Source organism: Halyomorpha halys, unplaced genomic scaffold, assembly GCF_000696795.3.
Source record: "Halyomorpha halys isolate HHAL.00 unplaced genomic scaffold, Hhal_1.1 Scaffold1396.1, whole genome shotgun sequence".
NCBI lineage: Eukaryota > Metazoa > Arthropoda > Insecta > Hemiptera > Pentatomidae > Halyomorpha > Halyomorpha halys.
In genome coordinates, this window is record NW_027110330.1 from 33396 (window position 1) to 52973 (window position 19578).

Sequence of the window (19578 nt, forward strand, 5' to 3'; positions counted from 1 at the left end):
ATATTTCACATATATCTTACTTTATCTTTTTTGAAATGACTACATATGTTTGTACATAGTTAGCCCGAAAGATTGTATTCTAGTATTAGTGCTCCCCCTTTCCACTGACCACACCTTCCGACCAAGTTCTCCTTGTAAAACAGATTGTGTAATTGTCTATTTTTCATTTCAGCATTAAAAAAAAGAAATCTTTAAAATAACTATTTCTGTAATTAGATTTATATTTTATTACCAATTACCCTTTTCATAATTAATAATTATATATTTTTTTTATTCTTACCTTTAATGATTTAATTTTATTTATTGACCTATATTGCAAATTTATTTGCCTCCATTAGGTGTTAAGTGTTATTTATATTATTATCTCATTTATTTTTTCCATTTTAATTGATGTTGCTAATTTATCTTTGAATCTCTATTATATACATTATTATATTTAATAAACTAGTACACTTTTAAAGAGTGTGTTAAGTGCTCTGAAAAAATGATAGTCAGTTGGAGGCAAGTCAGGTGAATAATATGGTGGATGTAAAAAGCACATTATGATATTTAACCATGAAATTGAAATTCTGCTACATTCACCATCACTTGTCCTGTATCCAGTTTAATACTATTTTGTCAGAGGTCTTGATGCATTTTCCAAAATGAAAACGAGGTTTCGTTTCTCGATTTTTTTTTTTTTTTAATTCAAAACCAAAAAGTTTCTTTAAAAAATGCATAAAAAGCTAAAACAATGTATTGAAAGTAATGGAAGTTATTGTTTGAATGAAAATTATATTGTAAAAAGTTTCTTTTTCTTTCATTGACCTCATATTCTAAGAATTGACATTTCATATGTTCTAATCTAATATATACTTTATCTTTGTTTAAATAAATTTATTCAGAAAATCAGTCAGTTATAAAAACAAAACTTAAAGTTTAGTTTTTATTATTAACTTTATGTTCTATTGCTAATATTTTGTCATTGACTGATTTCCTTATTTCGTATGATCCTGAAATTTTTTCATATTTAATGTTACAAATATTACATGTTGGTCTATTTAATTTTATAAATAAATTTATTATTTTTAGGCCTGCTTGACTGATTTAGATAAAGCTAACAGAGTAGGGCATTTACAAAAATTGGATGAGCTCAAAGCTCGTCTTGCAGATCTTGAGAAACAGGTCAGTTTCTGTTTGTATTTTCTTGATAACTCATAATTTACTTTAATTATGTGATTATGTAATGTATGGATACACACACACACACTTTGATTTAACCTAATTACGTAATGTATGAATGCACACACACACCCACTTTGATTTAACCGAAAAAATGTCAATAAATGAGGTAAAAACAATAATGGAATCTTAAGTAAGGTATTATTTCGAAAAATTCCTAATATAAAATTAAGTTTGACGATCAATGAAGAACTGTTTAGGACTTTTACAAAATATGGAATATATTTTCAACTAATTAATGAATGTTCTTGCTGTTGTACTGAGTTAAACTTACTGATATAAGAAAAGGCACCATAAAATATTTATAATTTCACATTAAAATAAAAAAAAAGAAAATACATTTATGGGCACCCCATACTTCTACTAAGTTGTTGTAAAAATCTGTATGCATTAATTCATTGCCGACATTGAAATATCCAAAAAATTTAATCCTGATGTGAATAATTCATATGTTTGCATTTGGCTAATCCTTTAAGCAATTATTTATACTAATTATCTCTTCTTTTCATTTTGTTCATAAATTTTACCAAAAATATTGAATGATACAAATTATCATTTGTGGTTTTCTGAGGCACTAGTGGTAAAAAAGACTATCAGCAATATTCACGAACATTCCTAAGAAACACTTTACTTAACAAAAACGGAACTCTAGGGAATGCCACAATTTTTTTTATTAAATGGCATTAAGTACTGCGGCCAATAAGGCCTATCGTGCACCATCAACATTACAACAATGTTGCGATTAGCACCACAACATTGTGATAAGCTTATTAAAGCCTAAGGTATATAGATTCTAGGAATATGGGTAAGCTTGAGGGATTGGATCAGCTCACACCACTTGTCTTTTGGCTTTGCGGACCGATTTATGGTACTCTGTAAGAGCTTTATTATAGGTATCCCAACTTCCAGATCTTTTTGCAGTATTGAATAACCTTCTAGTGAGGTTTCTTTGATTATTAAGTTCATTGTTCCACCAGGAGACATTCTTGTTGGATGTTTGTTCACAGACAGTATTACTGCTGTGGTATGAATTCACTATAACTTTAAAAAAAAAATTCACTATAGTATCCGTTAGTGAGTCATTGAGACATTGCAGATGCCAGGTATTATGTGTTATTTTGGACAGCATCTGGTTAGTTCTATGAGATGCGAGTTGTAGGATTTCCAATCGGTATCTCTGGGGTTCCTATGTGCTGTGTCGCATCTCATACCAACAGGTAGGTCATATCTGATATATTTATGGTCTAAGCATGACTCTTCATTAGAGACAAGCCGGTTGACTACGTTACGGCTAACATGACATATTGCCAAGGTAATATCAATAATGTCTAACTTGGCCTTATTACAGAAGGTTGTATTCCTGCCCCTGTTAAGGATGTCTAGATCAAAATTAATTATAAAATCTTAAGTTTTCTAACCTCTGAGATTGGTATTGGAGCTGCCCCATTGGGTCATTGCATGCGTTAACATCCAAGGCAGCTAGGATCTGTCTCTCCCCACATTCCATGATCCACTCAAGCTCGGTTGTGGGGGTTAAATCTTCGTAGGTCTTTCCTGAATCCTTTTGTGGGGTGAACTAAGCTGCTGCAAAATCTCTGGAACAAAGTCGCCAAAGTAAGTTGTGTAGTTAGTGGAGGCACAAGCATTGGTCCACTCCCTGTAGAAGTCTCAGTCTGAGTTGGTGTCTCTTCGTATACCACTTTCATCGGCCAGTCCTCTATTTTCTTTTAAATATGCCTGAGGGTCACCATGTACAGACCATAGCCAAACTGCATGGCTTGTGCCCTCAGGCTCTCAAAACTGAATACCGGAATTCTAAGCCCAGATTCTAAGCGCAATAGATTCTTGAGCAGCTCTGATTACAAAATCTATATTAATCAACAAATTAATGATAGCATCGATTGTCGTGGCCTAAATAAATTTTTAAAAGTTTAATTAAATGGTATATCAATGTTGTAGGGTATGTGCGTGCATGTTTACGATTAATAAAATTATTAAAAGTTTATTTACAGACTATTAAATGATTTAAATAAAATTTGTTTGAAATGATAAACCTTATTTTATTTAAACTCTTTATTATCTGTCATTTTATTTTTCAAATTTTCTTAAAATATAGTTTTCTTCACTCATTCATATTTTTTTTTTAATTTCTAGTACGAAAAAGGAAAACCATTAGTTAACCTAGTTGATAATATGGTGAAACTTGGCTCTCTATATCAGGCTGGCTCTCCTGAAAAAATAGAATTTAGTCAAAGAATTCAAGAACAAAGGTTGTTAGCGGAAGAAAAACGTGATTGGGAAAGAATAAGGCCTGACCATCATGAATTGAAAGTAAAAATATTATTGATTCTACTGTAAAAAAAATTATATTACTGGTAAACTCTATGGTATTGAATTTAGGATTAAAGCTTTAGAATTAGTTCATAATAAATCAGTTTTAACAAATTTTATACTATTGTTAGATATTACTTGAACTAATCTTTGCCATTGGAATATTTCCTTTGTATTTCTTGAAATACTATGAGGAATTGTTATAACTCATATTACAACTGTACTTTAACAATTCCTAAAATTCCGTGATTCCATTCCTCAAAATGTCTGTCAGCTCCTAGAATCTTCTCTTGTTTTCCCCCACTTGGACTAAGGTTCCTTGGTCTACAGAGGGCTATCTACAGGTCTAGAGTTGAGACTGAAGAGACTCACGAATTGCTTTGTAGGTAAGATTTATCTTCGGGTTTCCTAGGCGTTCTCATGTGTCCCATTGGTATACCAAGTTGAAGTGGCTCTATCCAACCTCCCTAAAGCAATACCTCCATGGCGTTTTCCTATTCCAAGTTTTAAAATAAAAAAACTGACCTATACCCTGGATCTCCTCACTCTATGATCATCCATCTATTCATTAAACACCAGATTCCAACCAATCAATTTATGTATGTCCTCCCATAGAAATGCATCCTTTAGTAAATCCCTTGTCATACATGCAACCTCCTTCTGGAATTCTCTTCCTATCTCCATTCATCAATCCTTATCTACCCTTTCCTTTAAACAACACCTATTCCTTCACCTAATACATAACCAAACCTCCACATCATTTTGAGCTATGTATACAGTGATTATTGATAACTATTTTAAATTATAATTTAACCTAAGGTTTTTATGTTATTTCAACATGTATACTAAAACTTTTAAATGTCTGCCAGACAATTAACCTTAATTTGTGAAGAATGTATTTATTCTTAGGGGATATTTGTCCCACAATAAAATTATTTTTTCATTTTTCATACATAAAATCAAAACAAGCAATATCCAATTTTTTTATAAAATCTAGTTAAATTTGTTATTTTAATGTTTTTTCACATTATTTCTAGTATTGTGGTTTATTTATATGAAAATCTTATGTATCCTATCAAAAAATAAGGATAATTATTAGGTTAAGTACCAAATATAATAAGAGAGTGACATTTGTCTGTTATGTTACCAACAATTTAGAAAAGTGGAGATTGTGTGTTTTGTATCTGAGCTTCTCACTTATTGATATCTACAAAACAAATGAATAAAAATTACTTTTTTTTAAAACTCTAAATATTTACAAAAGCTTTTTTAAAAATAATTTCTTTCTTTTCATCAATATATTAGCAATGAATTGCTCTTCTTCTTTTTGTTTTTTTAATTTTCATTTTTCTTTAGGCTAAGGTTGAAAGACTTTATCGACTGGACAAACTTTTACAGGAAGAATCAGGAACCCTACATAGTCTTCAACAAGACAAGGTAAATTTCATTATTCAGATCAATCTAGTGATGTTTGTTGTTATCTAACTCCATTCATTCTTCATAGCAGAAGCCACAGTTTCAGTACTATCTTTTAAATGCATATGTATAGGCATAATAATAATTAATAAATATCAGCCAATCTAATTCTTAAATGGCCTAAATTTAAATTTAGTTCAAAATTCGCAGCAATCAACAGCTCGGCAAAATCAAGAAATATGATCTTATAAAATACAGTTGTTATGAGGGTAAATATAGTCTTTACATTTATATGATACTGATTATTACTCTAATAACATTGAAGGAACTTATTTTGAATTGTTACTTCTTGTTATATATGGTATATTGATTTTTTTTAAAATAATATATATTTTCTGTACTTTTATTTATGAAGAACTCCATTTGCTAGGGTGTTCTTGAACGAGCATTAGGTGGATTGAGAACTAAACTTCAAGGTATACATGGGAATTCACCTGAAACGGAATGGTATAAACGTCAGCAGCGCCTACTAGAAAAAGAATTAAGCCGAGTTCGTTCCATTTTAGCTTTGAATTCAAAGGTAAACTAAGCACGTTATACCAGTTTAAGTTGTTCCAAAATAATTTGATTCTACCTAAAATTAGCTCTTATGTTCAGAAACTTGAGGAAACTGTTGCTGAAAATGCAAGATTAGAACAAGAACTTGTTGTTCTTCGGCAAAAACTGCAATTATCTCGAAGAACTGCGGAGCCTGGTGGAACTAATACTGCTGCTTTAGAGGCTGAATTATGTCAGGTTCAACTCTTGGTGGGAAATTTACTTCGCCAGAGACAAGAACTAAGTCTTCAAGTAAGACAGTTGACTGAAAAATCAAACTCATTAAGTCGACAGATTTGGCCTAATTCTTCTGATAATATTGGTAAGATATTTCTCAGAGGTCTGTGTGGTATTTAAATGTTAAATACTAAGTGTATACTATGGAAAGTGCTATTGTAAATTTTAGTGTACTTATGAATTAAATCATTATTTTGTTACTTTAAAATAATTGAACCACTCAAGTTAAAAATGTATAAAAAAAACTTCCTTCAAAATTGCTTTTTTATTTTATCTATTCTGAACCCAGAGATAAGTTTATTTAGTGTATAGTAGTTCTATTTTCCCCAAAGACACTATTATTATTAAGTTAAACTTATTTTTTTATGAATGAAACCCTGGCATCAGGAAATGCAGTTTATTCCTAGAATCTGTATCTAAATAAAATAAAAAATCTGGTGTGCAAATCTCACAATTGTCTCTTACCACCCCATTTCAAGCCAAAATTAAACCTTTTACATTTTAAAACAGCAATTCCTTTATTATTCATGATTATTATATTTTCCCTTTTTATACATATCATATATATGGTCTTTTCAGAGCCTTTGAAAAGGCTGTTTACATGAAGTGAAGACATATTAGACCTATTCATAGGATCGGTTATCCTAAGAACCTAGGATAGGTTAACCTATTCATGATCATTTGGTTGGTTATCCAGAGGCACACTACTCCCTATAATCTAATATAATCTATCTTGAATTATTATTGAAATAGTTTGAAAATATGACTGAAATAAGTTGTATTACTTTCAGTTATTTTCAAACATATAACTTAATTTTGTTTTCTATCTATTATTAATATTAATATTAATGATGTCATACATTCTTATATAAATTTTTCTGATCTTAAAAATTTAATGTTTATGAATGTTTTTATTGAAAAAGTTTCTATTTATGTAATTTTAATGCTATAAAAAAAAAAAAAAAGATTGTTTTTTTTCCCCCTATTCATGATATTTATTATTACAGGTGATATTAACAATACTGGAAAAAAAAACTTGAATAATGGTTGGATGGAAACGGATCTAGATGCAGAGATAACAAATGATGTTAGTAGTTCATCCTACCATAACCGAAATGGCAGGCAGCATCCAGTTTATGTATCTCCGCTCTATGTAAATACAACCTCTGAAAGAGATATACGTATGTATATATATATATTTTTTTTATTTATGCCTTTATCAATTTGCTAAAGAAATAGTTATGTTTTATAAGTTATTGTAGAAATGTGCTATTAATGAACAAAAATTGAGTCCTCGGTATCTAAGAAAGGGAAATATTTATTAAAATGATAATCTACCATTTAACAACCAAAATGGCAAATGATGGGCTTCTGGATATAGAATAATATGATTATTAAAAAGTTGCCAAGTTACATATTCATACATAAGATCATTTATGAAATTCAAGAATGTAATAGATTATTTTTTTATGATTTAATTAGCCACCGATTTACCTCCTTTAACATGTAATGGCCTTTTTTTTTTTTTTTAACTTCCTATTTCATGAAAAACTAATCATTCCATTTGAGAATGGGATGGGCAGTATTAAATATATCAGATAGAAATTGAGATAATAGTCCATTAAATGATTGCTCAAATAGGGGGTGTAGAGGGAAATGAAAGGAACACAATTTCGGGCTTAAAACTTTGTTTGGACTAGTTCGGGGGTGAACATACTGAAAATATCTATGGTTGAAAGAATGCAGAAGGGAAGGGCCCTAGAGGAAGTCTGTAACATAACAAAAGGGAATTAATAAGGTATAAACAAGATGGTTGGTATAAATTCTGAGCAACATAGAAAGCATGCTCGAAGCCTCCCACCTTATAAAGCTTCTTAACAGTAATGACCAACAGTCATTAGGTGTTTTAATGAAACCAGATGGTAAGTGGACCTCTAGCCTTAAAACACTTTGACTAACCTGATAGAGATAATTTTCAGCCTGTAAGAATAGTAACTTACATTATCTTCCAATTATGGACTCCTCCAAAGAGGCTGAAGAGGAAGATTGTGGTTTAGTAGAGTTTGTATATGTGGGATCATAAAGTGGGTTTAGGTGAGCTTAAGCCATAAAAGTCCACAAGTATGGAAGATATTCTTCCAAGTATGCTCAAAGAAGGATTTCTATTCACTTGAATTAGAGCATTGCTTATAGCTTCTCTTGCAATACAATATATATCAGAGTCATGGAGGAAATTATAGATAGCTTTCATTTCTAAGATTAGTGAGAACTATAATGTTGCTGAATCCTTTTGACCTATGAGCTTATTCTCCATTATTTTTAAGATTCTCTGGAAGTTGGTAGCAGTTTACCTTACAAGAAAGTCTACTACTCCTTCACCCTAATTACCATGCATATCTCCAGAGAAAATCTATTCAGACTCCTGGGTTCCTAAGCAGGAAAAAAAAAAGCCTGGGTGTATAAGGAGTCCACTTTAGGACTCTTTTTAATCTTGAAGGGGCATTTGATAAAAACAAGGCCTGAGGCAGTCTGTAAAGCTTTAATAAACATATCTGCCGCTACTGTGCTAGTTAGATGGATCAGATACTGTTAATTAATAACCCCTTTCCTTCTAGAACCAAGTAGGCCTAAATAGAAATGAACTCCTATGCATGATATAAATAATAGGTGTTTAGGAAGGGAAGTACTCCCTGGTATTGTCCTATCATAATAACTGGAATATTATTTACAAAAACTGTGGTCAATGGATGATCAGAAATCGGAAGCTCCCAGGAGACATCAAGTCTTCAGGTGATCCTATCAAAAAGTGATCTCTCTTGCCTGTTGTCCAATATATATTTAAAATTTTGATTGTTGAGCCAAATTTCAATTCTAGCACAATTGTTTCGATTTGTTCCTTTCCTGCAATGATGACTGTTGAAACTAATTTTCTAAATAATTATATTCTCTTTTATTGATTTCTGAATTTATTAAAAATGCTATCATTACAAAAGCTATCATGAGGGTTGGAAAATATTTAAACTCTACTTGTTCATTATAGCTGTGATTCTGCCGACTTCCAAGATGGAGCTGCTGTGTTGATTATTTGAAACTATATTTAAGTTTGAATACCATGAATTTTATTTTAATAATAAAAAATATTGTGCCGATTTTCTTTCAACTGATTATCCATCTTTCATGGGATTCAATTTTGTCTTGTTTTGAAGTATTTTCTTTAGAATTGTTATCTAATTCATGATTACTTAGTTGAATAAGTAAGGTAGTTTAGTGTTTTATAAACATGTTAATTTTAATTTACTGTTAACACTAAGATATCTAGTTTCTCCTGCATTGTCAATTAATGTACTATCTTTTCCATTCTATTTTTAAAATATTAAATATTTTAGTAAATTATAATAAGAAAAATTAAGTAAATACTTAAATTTTTATTGTTTTAGAATGTAACAGCAACTCTCCATATCCAGATGATTTTTTTGAAACAGCTACTTTTTCTTCACGAAACCTGGAACTCAGTCGTTTATCAGAAATGAATGATGAGGAAATTATGAGACAATCTTATGGTATTTTTATTATATTGGCATTTGATTAAATTTAACTAGAAATATATTCTGCAACATTTGGTCTACATTTTAATAATGTTATTTACTATTTACCTTATCTTATTATTTTTACAAGTTTTTTCTATTATTCAATTTATTCATTTCAATTATCAGTGAAAATGAGTGGAATTCTTTTAAATAATCTATTTAACACTTATCAGGGAAAAAAACACAAGAAAACTAGACTTTTTCAGTGACAATATAATAAAATCAATTTTATTATAGAAAAAATACAAAATAATAAAATATGATTTTTAAACATGGATATCTGTATGGTAAATAATATTATAACCAGAAAAACTAAAAACCAATTCTAGCAGAAGATTACTATTCTAACCCCCAAAATCACCAGAAGATTAATATAGCAACAAATTTAGTATTTAACAAATATTTCTATATTAAAGCCTCAAAAATAGAAATATGTAATAAATTAAGTGGAAATTTTACTAATAAAAAAAAAAAAAAAAACTAATGAAAAAATCTGGTTTAGTAAAATTAATTGAGATCCACTGCTGATTGCTACTACCTACAATATTTTACCATCACAATTACAACCTTCTGTAAATAATATGGTAAGGCCTGGGAACAAATATTGATTTTTTGTCTTGGCTTGAGCAAACAGAAGCTCACTAATTTTTTGAGGTGGTTGTTGAATTTTATCACTGCTTCCTCATGAAATACTAGCTCTCACGAGAATGTACATCTCAGATATTTAATGATTTTATCTGCTTTTACAGTTTGGATGACATCTCCATTCTCAAAGGAGAGCATCGTTAACTGTAATGCCCCTTCATGATGATACCCACACTTTTCTTAGGGTTTTATGGCTAGACCGAGCTCCAAAAGCAGCCTCTGGGCTCTATTTATAATTCTTTGAGCAGAACCCCTGTTACGCACCTGGTCATCTGCAAATCCTGTGAGGACCACACTCTTTTGTTCACTTCTTAAGTTATTGCCAAATTTATTTGAAAAATCCTGATCATAGAGCTCGTTGTATAAATAATTAATGGGCAAAATGAATAACAAAGGTGAAACGGGCCCACCCTGAGTTACTCCTCACAGTACACTGATCAGGCTAGTTTGAGTGGGGTCCTTCTCCAATTTTAATCTTGTTAGTGTTTAGGAGAGCCACAATCACGTTCTTGAGGTTGTGTGACTCCCCTCTTACCTCTTGTTAGCTTACAATGTGCTCATGACCAATGTTGTCAAAAGCACCTGTTATGTCAAGAAGCACCACCACGCAATCCTTTATCTTATTTTAAGCCTCTTTTATGATTTTGTCAAAAATTCTGGCACTGATGTATGTTCCCAGCAGATCTTTAATGAAGCCTCTTTGATTTTTGCTGAAGTTGATCTGCAATTATTTTGAATATACATTACACTGATATGGTAAATACATTAAACTGCAAATAAAACTATAGAAATATTTTAATGCTAAAACAATAAGGAGCAATCAATTAATCTCACAAAATTAAAAATAAATGCAGATAAAAAAAAACGATAACAATTAAATGAAAGAAAATAACTAAATATGGGGATACTGATAGAGGATATTTTCTGAAAGAAACAATTGCAAAGGGCTAATCCATTCAGTAAAGGCCCTGATAAAACAGGGTAGAAGATATTAATATTACTTTTCATTTTGTATTAATATGTGAGTAGGTTAGCATTTAATTAAGATTAACAAACCTTATTATATATTATGTGGTTCAACTTGATATTCTTATAAGGCTTGCAGTGATTGTTGAACACTGGTCATTTCTTGCTTTAAGAATGCTAAAAGGGTAGATAGGCTTCTATTTTGTATGATTCCATTTCAGTTAGGGGAGAAATACTTTATTTATCTATGCTGCCTAAATACATTAGGTTGCTATCTCACACAGCATACTTATCAATCCGTAATCGGACATATATAAATTACACATACATGGTATAATCAGAAAAAAAAAGAGATACAATAATAAGATATATTAAACAATTTTTTTTCCCTACAGCTTTCTTTTCCAATCAGTTTCGGTCTGTACAACAAATACAAATGTTTCATTCATTCCTATTTTTCTTCCTCATTTCTGCTCCTCCAATTTCACCCTTTCACAATTTTTCAATTCAATTCACAATAACAAATTCGCTCTCCGGAATTCACCCTCCTAGATCCTCTTCAGTGACCCGCTAAACAAATTCAATATTAGACGGTAATGTGAGATCAGACCATCATTCATAGTCACAGCAGTAGATCAGTTTACCAAGAACAAACAAATAGATACATTTTACGAGAATAAGACCAACACATAGATTAAAAGGAAAATATAATAAAAAGCCGGTTACAGGAAACACTTGAATGGATAAACAAGTTTAAAAAAAAAAAAAATAAATAATAATAATAGTACTAATAAAATAAAATAACATGTTTTTTGAACTATATTTTTATTTTATAAGTTTAATACAATAGCTCATATGTTTTTTATGTTAAGTTTATTTGTTGTCCATATTATTTTTCACCAAATGAAATTTCTAAACTCTAGGTTTCCATCTCAAGGAGAAGCCACAAGAAATTAAAACAGTCCGAATAGTTAAAAGGGAATCCGAGCGTAGGCAGAGGGATAGAGATAGAAGTGGTAATATTGGTATTCCTATTAGTTCTGCTAGTACAAAAAGACTGCCTATTGCTGAAGAACGCTGTATAGATGTAAGAAATATCTATTTGTTATCATAATTATATAATGTTGTTATTTTAGAAAAGTGTTGAGTTAACCTTCGTAATACCACTGAGGTCCCTTAATGACCCCACAAGCTTTTTTTCTAGTGAAAACTTATGAAAAAAAAAACTCCTTAATTTTTGAGTCATCCAATGATGTTTTTTACAAAACCATCTTAAACCATATATGTAAGTTTCCCCTGAACATTATGCAGTTTCTTTTATCCAAATAGAAACATGGTATTCACGGTATATGGGTTTCCACAGAATTATTTAGATTCACTATGATTGTTTGTGTTGAGCAAACATTTCCTAGCAAATTTACCCATTTGTGATATTAGCAGGAGAGCTGCTTGATAGAAACTGAACACTTTGTAGAACGCTGAGGAAAAACAAACCCTTTATTCCTCCATAATTACTTCCTTCAAAAAGCCAACCATTACATTCTTTGACTTTCACGTTTAAACCTGAAGTTACATTAGTTTTGTATGTATCACATATAAATAAATGTGTTGTATTACTTTCCAGTATGCACTACAGAGCTAAAATTGAGGAAGAAGATTCACAAAAGAAGCCTACAATAATTGCTCATCACAACAACAAAAAAAAAAGAGCAGTAGAGACACTTGACAAAATGGTTAGTGAATATACTTGCAAGAGATGAACCAGCAGATGGCCAACGGTTTTGTTTATGAACTGAATCGATATAGCAGCAGTAAATTTATTATTTCTGTGGAAAAATATTCACCCTGAGTGGAAACTAGGATACTCACGAAAAATGTGTTTGTTTTTGCTGATTCTAAATGTTAGTTGAACCAGCCAAAAAAAGAAGATTGAACGACCCATCTTGAACTTAACACTCAGTCCAAAAAGAGTCTAGAAATAATGAAGAAAGTCTTGGAAACCATTGAGGATAAGAATTGTGCTGGTAATGATATAGATATGGAACCAGGAGCAACCACATAGGAAGTTTAGGAAGAAAAGGAAATAGTGTTACTTATGCTCTAGAAAACAGGCCTCCAGAGTGGATACAGCCTGTTCATCATGTAAGTAAAGTCCACATCACAAAAAATAGTCTGTATCAAACCTGAATAATATGATCTTCTGTACAATCATGTTGGACAAAATTCAATGGTATTTTATGTTATATAACAAGGATGGAATGATAAATACCTTTTTTTTTCTTTCTAAATATTTTTTCAAACCATTCCTTGTATCCATTTTGCTGTTTATTTTCACTAACAAGATGGAGTGTTGATGCTAGTATTAATAAAATAAGTTAGAAATGCAAATTATATTAGGGTTCTAAAAGGAACCCTGCAGGATTGAGTCTTTGTTTCAGACCGTGGTATTATGAAGGTTAATACTAATTCAATAAATAATCTTATCCTACATTAATGGTATTAAGAATGAAGAGTTTTGTTCTTTTAATTAATTTAAATATTTGAGATTTTGAATCAATGATTTTTAAAAAATGGTCATTTCAGAAGGAAAAAAATGAAAAGGAATTAGTGGAAGAGACTCAGATTGAACTAGATTCTAAACTGTCTGAAGTTCCTCCTACACCAGGACCTCGAACAGATTCAGTTAATGCTGTTTGGAATTTAGTTCGTAAAAACCGAGTGAAGGTATTTAAATTAAATTAAACATTAAAATGTAAATGAGATTCTTAAAATCTATAAATCAGTAATTCTTTTTATGATTTTTGCTAGAAATAAACCTAATATTTCCAATACTCCTTTCTTTAATGCTGCAGTTTAATAATGTGTATTTTACAATCAAAACACTGTTTAGTTTTATTAAAAGACATTTGGATGAATTACAACATTTATAACAAGTGGCGCTCTGGGTAATAAATTACACTTGCTGATTAATTATGTAAGAAATAAACCATACTATGAGAACCATATTTTATTTATTTTTCCATTCATAAATTAGTATTAATGACAAAACAGAAAAATAGATGTTGATTGATGAACTATTTTTTATTTATATTGATTTTAGGGAAAGTTACTGATAAATAAAAATGATCCCATTGATTCATTGGTAATTACTAATGAATCACCTCAGTTATCCCCAGTTTATCTAAGCGAAACTGCAAGGAAAATAGTTGAAGAAGTAGCTTGGCAAGGAATGGGGGAAAAACGACTTGTTCCAAAAGAAAAAAGGAGGCATCACACAGTATCTGGTCCATCTTTGGGGACACCCCAAACTTTGTATTCTCAGGTAGTGTTCATGAAAATATTTTATTATTTCTATGTTTATTGAGTAATACACATTAAAAACAAAAAAATGTCACTTTTTTGCTTATTACTTTTTACATCTATAGAGGATTGAGTGCTTATATATTAAGAGTCTTCCAGAATGTAAAAAACACTTAGACATAACTAAATTAAAATGATAGATGTAAACACAAAGCTTAAGTACCCTACTCTGTTTTTCAATGTAATCGATCACCTTTGCTTTCAAAGCATTTATTGTAACATAGTACCTGTTCAGGAAACCCCCCCTGAACGAATTCAATTTAGTGGCATTGAAGTACTACAGACGATGGTGCTGCTCTCGGAGGGTTAAAGTAACAAGTGCCCAGGCGCCTTGTTAGTAACATGTGCATTGCCTTTTTTTAGCAAATAATCTTTAAATTAATTTTACATTTCTTAACCAGTTTAGACAGCTACTCAGTTACAAGTTGTATAGCTGCTGAATATTGGAATTAACTTATCTCTCCTTACCTCTTTTACTAAGGTTTGGCCACAGTTTTTGATTGTCATTACCTCAGCCTAAAAGACTGAGGTATATCTACCTGAAGATATGGAAATCCCCTCTCTGGATTGGCCCTTTCTCCATATTCCAGCCACCCTCGAGCCTTGTTCCATCAGCGATGCATCAATATAGCAATTATCTCCATGATACAGTCAGTTTGAGTGAGTTAATCCTAACAAACTAGGTAATGTCCCCATAATTCTTGACCTGAAGATCAAAGTGCCTTGCAAGAACCTCATGTTCAGTAATCCTTCTGAACAAGTTCCCATGCCCCCTGATAGATTAACACGTTGACTGCCAACTACGAGTTATCTCGTAGTTGATGTTATTGCCTGTGACTCCAACCTACGAGATAACTCGTAATTTGCTTACTTGGCTTAATTGGCCAAACTTAAATTGGCTTCCTATACTGAAATCTTGAAAGTATTATGGCAGTCAACGTGTTAAAGATGTGAATTTTGTTCCTATCTTTGTAAGTTTATACACTGTACTTTGCACCTCTATGTGCATTGGTGTAACCATTGCAGCAATAGAAATCGTGCATATAGCACTAGTTAGGATAAGGCTCACTACACTTTGTAGTAAACAAATAATAAATGTTATATTAATAAGACAAACAAACACAAATTGAAAATAGATACACTTATACATTTTTGCCCAACCTTAAACAAACATTGATTATTTACATTAACAATTAAGAAGATTTCAAAGTCTGTTATTATTCAAATTTTGTTTCTGTAGGAATATTTATGGGAGTAAAAGTATTACTTCTACTATTAAAAATGAAATGAAAAATAGCTGTATTATTCTAGTACTTAGTTCCTTTTGAACAATTTGTGGTTACTTAGTACATTAGAGCTAGCAGAGAAAATTACAGTGCTTAAGGGTTGTCATGACTCAATGGGAAATTTATGGTTTCCAGGAAAGAGTTTAGTCGTCTTTGTGAAGTGACTCCTAAATTTTTGTCTGATGTGTGGGATGAGATTGGAGTATTGTTCTGAATAACATTAGGAGGGCCTGGGCTTCAGAGGAGTTAGCAGGGTGGAAGGAAAGATAAATTTTAATGTTGCCAGTGTATAGATGATACTGGGAATGTTGGATAGAGATCAGAAAGACTCCATCCAAGGTTTATGATAAAGATGTAAAAAAGGAAGAGGATAAAGAGGAACACCTATGGCTCTAGAAAGAAGTAGAAAACTAACAGGGTGATTATTATGGACATCATACTGGAAACGACTAGGAGTTGAGTGTATTTATCCTTCGCCTTATCGTATTTCTTTGTCTTATTCACTCCTTAAGTTTGAGTGTTAACCACAAGAGGCTGTAGGATGTCGAATGGTCTTTGTTATCAGAGGTTCATGACGGTGAAGGTGAGTGATTTGGTTTTCCACCATGAAATTGACAGATCTTGAGAAGTAAATGGTGTCCCACTGGATAGTGTCATGGGTCAGGGTTTCAGGAGAGGAGAAATTGAGGTTTCAAAAGGAAATAGGGAAGCAATGGAATAGGGAGGTTAATTGATGATCTTAATCTTTTCCATTTCTAAAAAGTTTGAGATATATCTGTAAATCTATACCATATTTAAGATTATGTTGCTTTGTATTATGTTTGACTACCCTAGATTACTGGTGTCCAGTATTTAAACTAGATTGGTTCATGTTGGCATCAGTGATTAATCAGCTGTAGATTAATCTAATTTTAGTTTGTTTTTTAATATTAATAATGTAAATATTTTAAGTGTGAACTTTCTTTAAAATAATATAAAGTTTATATTTCTTTTTTTCAACTGTTTGTGGTTTTCCAGACTGGGTCAAGAGATGATCTAGATATTGAAAGAGTTTTAAGACCAAGACTTACAACACCAGATGTTGTCAGGTCAACTTTAATTAGAGTTGACCCTCACTACACAAAAGAAACAATAGACAATCTTTTAGGAGCTCCAGGAAAAATTTTAATTCCAGAAAGATATATCCCTGAAACTCAACCTCAGTTGACAAAAGAGGAGCAGAATAAAAGATCAAAAAAAGCTGATGCTATCAGACGAATGTTGTGTGAAACAACTGCTGTTTCCCCAAAAGATAATGGTAAGTAGGATATTTATTAACAGAACAGAACAGTTATAATGAAAAGAAAGTGAGGAAAATATTTTGTTCCCATTTCACTATAATTATTTCATAAAAAACTCTTTAATAAACCAAATCTATTTGATAATCACATGGTTTATTTCAAAGTTTGTGCCCTAAAGTAAAATATTTTAATTGTATGAAGACAAAAAAAAAAGAGGTGACCTACCTATTTTAACCATGGTGAAGGGTCAAGTTTTTCATTCAGAAAAAGTCCACCTTAGGTTGCTAACACCTGTGCCTCAACTACCTGAGCTACGGACAGCCCTTAATAATATCTTCTATTGGCTGATCTCATTCATTGTCTTTGTTAAGACCTCTTGCTTAGCAAGCAATCATGTATTTGGTTTTTGAGGTATTAGCAGTAGGTCCCAAATCTTTCTCAGACAGAGTACAGGTTCAGGTTATAACACAAAAGTGACTGGTGATCATTTCCAATAGGTTTCAACACAAGTGCGGAGCAGTGTGAGTGTTCAGGTAGCCCTAGAAATGATTCTTATAAATAACCAATGCCTTAAAAATTAATTTTATCAATCATTACTGTTAGACTGCATTCATTTTGACTAATTAAGGTGTGGAGGAAGCTGAACAATACCTGAAACACCTACCTCAATAATTAACATAAATTCTCTATGATGTCATCTGAAAAACATCAGATTGGTTTCAGCTCCACTTAATTTGTTGGATTAATAATTTAACTTAAAAAAATTAAATTTCTTTGTGGCTGTCAAATATTAGTCTGGTGTTGATCATACACTTATTAATATTGAACTGTAATTGCACTTGAATTTTCAGACACTCCTTATCAAAATATTTTAATTGTAGGTTTTTGATTGTATGATTATTTCCAAAAGAAAAATCAAATTGATATTACGTATTTAAAATTTCAATTAATTAAAGAAAAAGAAAGAAATTAAAGAAATTTCTTATTAAAAGAAATTTTGATTCTTAGTACTAGAGTAAATATTATATGTATAACTTGAGACTATAAAGCTTTTTATATATTATTTTAGCATAAAATTAACTAGTCCACATTTTGCATACCAGATCTGGAGAATTTTAATTAGTGACTCACAGTGTGCCTGAAGTAAAAGAGTTTTCATTGTATTTGGAAAGTTTACATTTAAAATTATAAGAACTTCATAATTATTTTTATTAAATCATTCTAAAAGGTTTAATGTTTTGAACCTATACATTTTGAGCTATTGAAATCAAAGAAAAAGCTTAATTTAGACTGGTACTGTTTGCAATTTGATAAATAAAAGAACAGCACTATAAGAAAAGAGGTCAGTGAAATTCTGTAGGATGGACATCATACTGCTTCATAATTCCAGAATACATACTGCTTTAGGGACTCCTCAGAAACTTGCAGAACTAGTCTGGGAAATTCTATCACATCCACCATACTCCCTGAACATAGCTCTCTTAGGAAAAGGCTATTTTTTTGAAATTTTTTTATAGGGGAAAATATTCAAAAATGAAAAAGATATCGGAGAAGCACTGATTGAATTGTTTGACTCTAGGGATAAAGCATTTTTAAAAAATGGGATATACAAATTGCTATCACACTGGTAAGAAGTCATGAATATTCATGGTAAATATATTATTCAATAAAGTTTATCTAGGTGTGAAAAATGGTATTTTCTTTTATTCTAAAAACTGATAGAACTTTCTGGTAGACCTAATATATTTGTATGTATTTATTTATTTGTAACAGCTTTTAGTTAGACATTTATGTATTCTAGATACAGAGGGGATTGAGAATACTTCGTCTCTAAGAAGAAAAGTGGCAGAAGAAAAGAAAAATCGGGAACATTTGTTGCAGCTTAGTCATATTTTAGCCCAACAAGTTATGGAAAAAAGCAAAATAGTTGCAGGTTTGATTTATTAATAGTTTAATTTCAAGTTGTTTGCTACTAGATTATTTCAGTATGTTGGATTGGTAATGTTTTGTGATTAAATATACCATAAATTGAATCCATCATCAAATAATTTCCTGTAAGTGGTTTTAGGCAATTCTTTTTTCTGAGGTATTTCAATAATTTATTTGTTTTTATGGTATTTTAAATAAACATATGACATAATTATACTTTTCTAGAGCTTTTAAGCATATCAAACATTTTTCTTGATATTTTTAAATTTATTTTTTAATATTGGTTTAGTTTTATAGCTTTATTATTTTGTTTGTTTTATTGAATGCATAGCTAATTACTTAGTTTTGAATGTTTTACTTTCTTACTAAATCCTGGAAGTAACAATCTCATTGGTTGTGATATTGCCTGCATTACATGATTCGCAGCTCTAAAAACCTGAAAATTTATTGATCTTCAAATGTTTCTCATTACTTTCTCAACTTTGTCATTTATCTCTCTGTCTCTCTTTTTTTTTTTTATCTTTCTTTCCCCCTCCTCACTGTACCTTAGGGCAACCCAATACCAGCAGTACGTTCCAAATTTCCTAACATTTTAATATTCCGTCAAGAAAAGACTCGATCACCAAGCTTCCTGCTTCACAGGAAGCAAAATTCGCAAGTCTTCAGGCCTTCTCTCTCTCTCTCTCTCTCTCTCTCTCTCTCTCTCTCTCTCTCTCTCTCTCT

The 19578-nt window shown here is 31.0% G+C and overlaps 1 protein-coding gene across 3 annotated transcripts in view; it reads left to right on the plus strand.

The window, feature by feature from the left end:
• Positions 1-19545, plus strand: part of kmr (kramer) — a gene marked incomplete at its 5' end in the record, with an annotated part of 47509 nt that extends 27964 nt beyond the window's left edge. The window contains 12 exon segments of one of the 3 annotated variants that reach the window (XM_067048474.1): positions 1072-1164; positions 3376-3552; positions 4909-4989; positions 5399-5548; positions 5626-5887; positions 6810-6983; positions 9240-9362; positions 11924-12087; positions 13584-13724; positions 14101-14322; positions 16664-16943; positions 18728-19545. In XM_067048474.1, the coding sequence (XP_066904575.1) occupies positions 1072-1164; positions 3376-3552; positions 4909-4989; positions 5399-5548; positions 5626-5887; positions 6810-6983; positions 9240-9362; positions 11924-12087; positions 13584-13724; positions 14101-14322; positions 16664-16943; positions 18728-18873 (2013 nt within the window). 3 annotated transcript variants of the gene reach the window in all.
• Between the last annotated feature and the right edge of the window lie 33 nt (positions 19546-19578).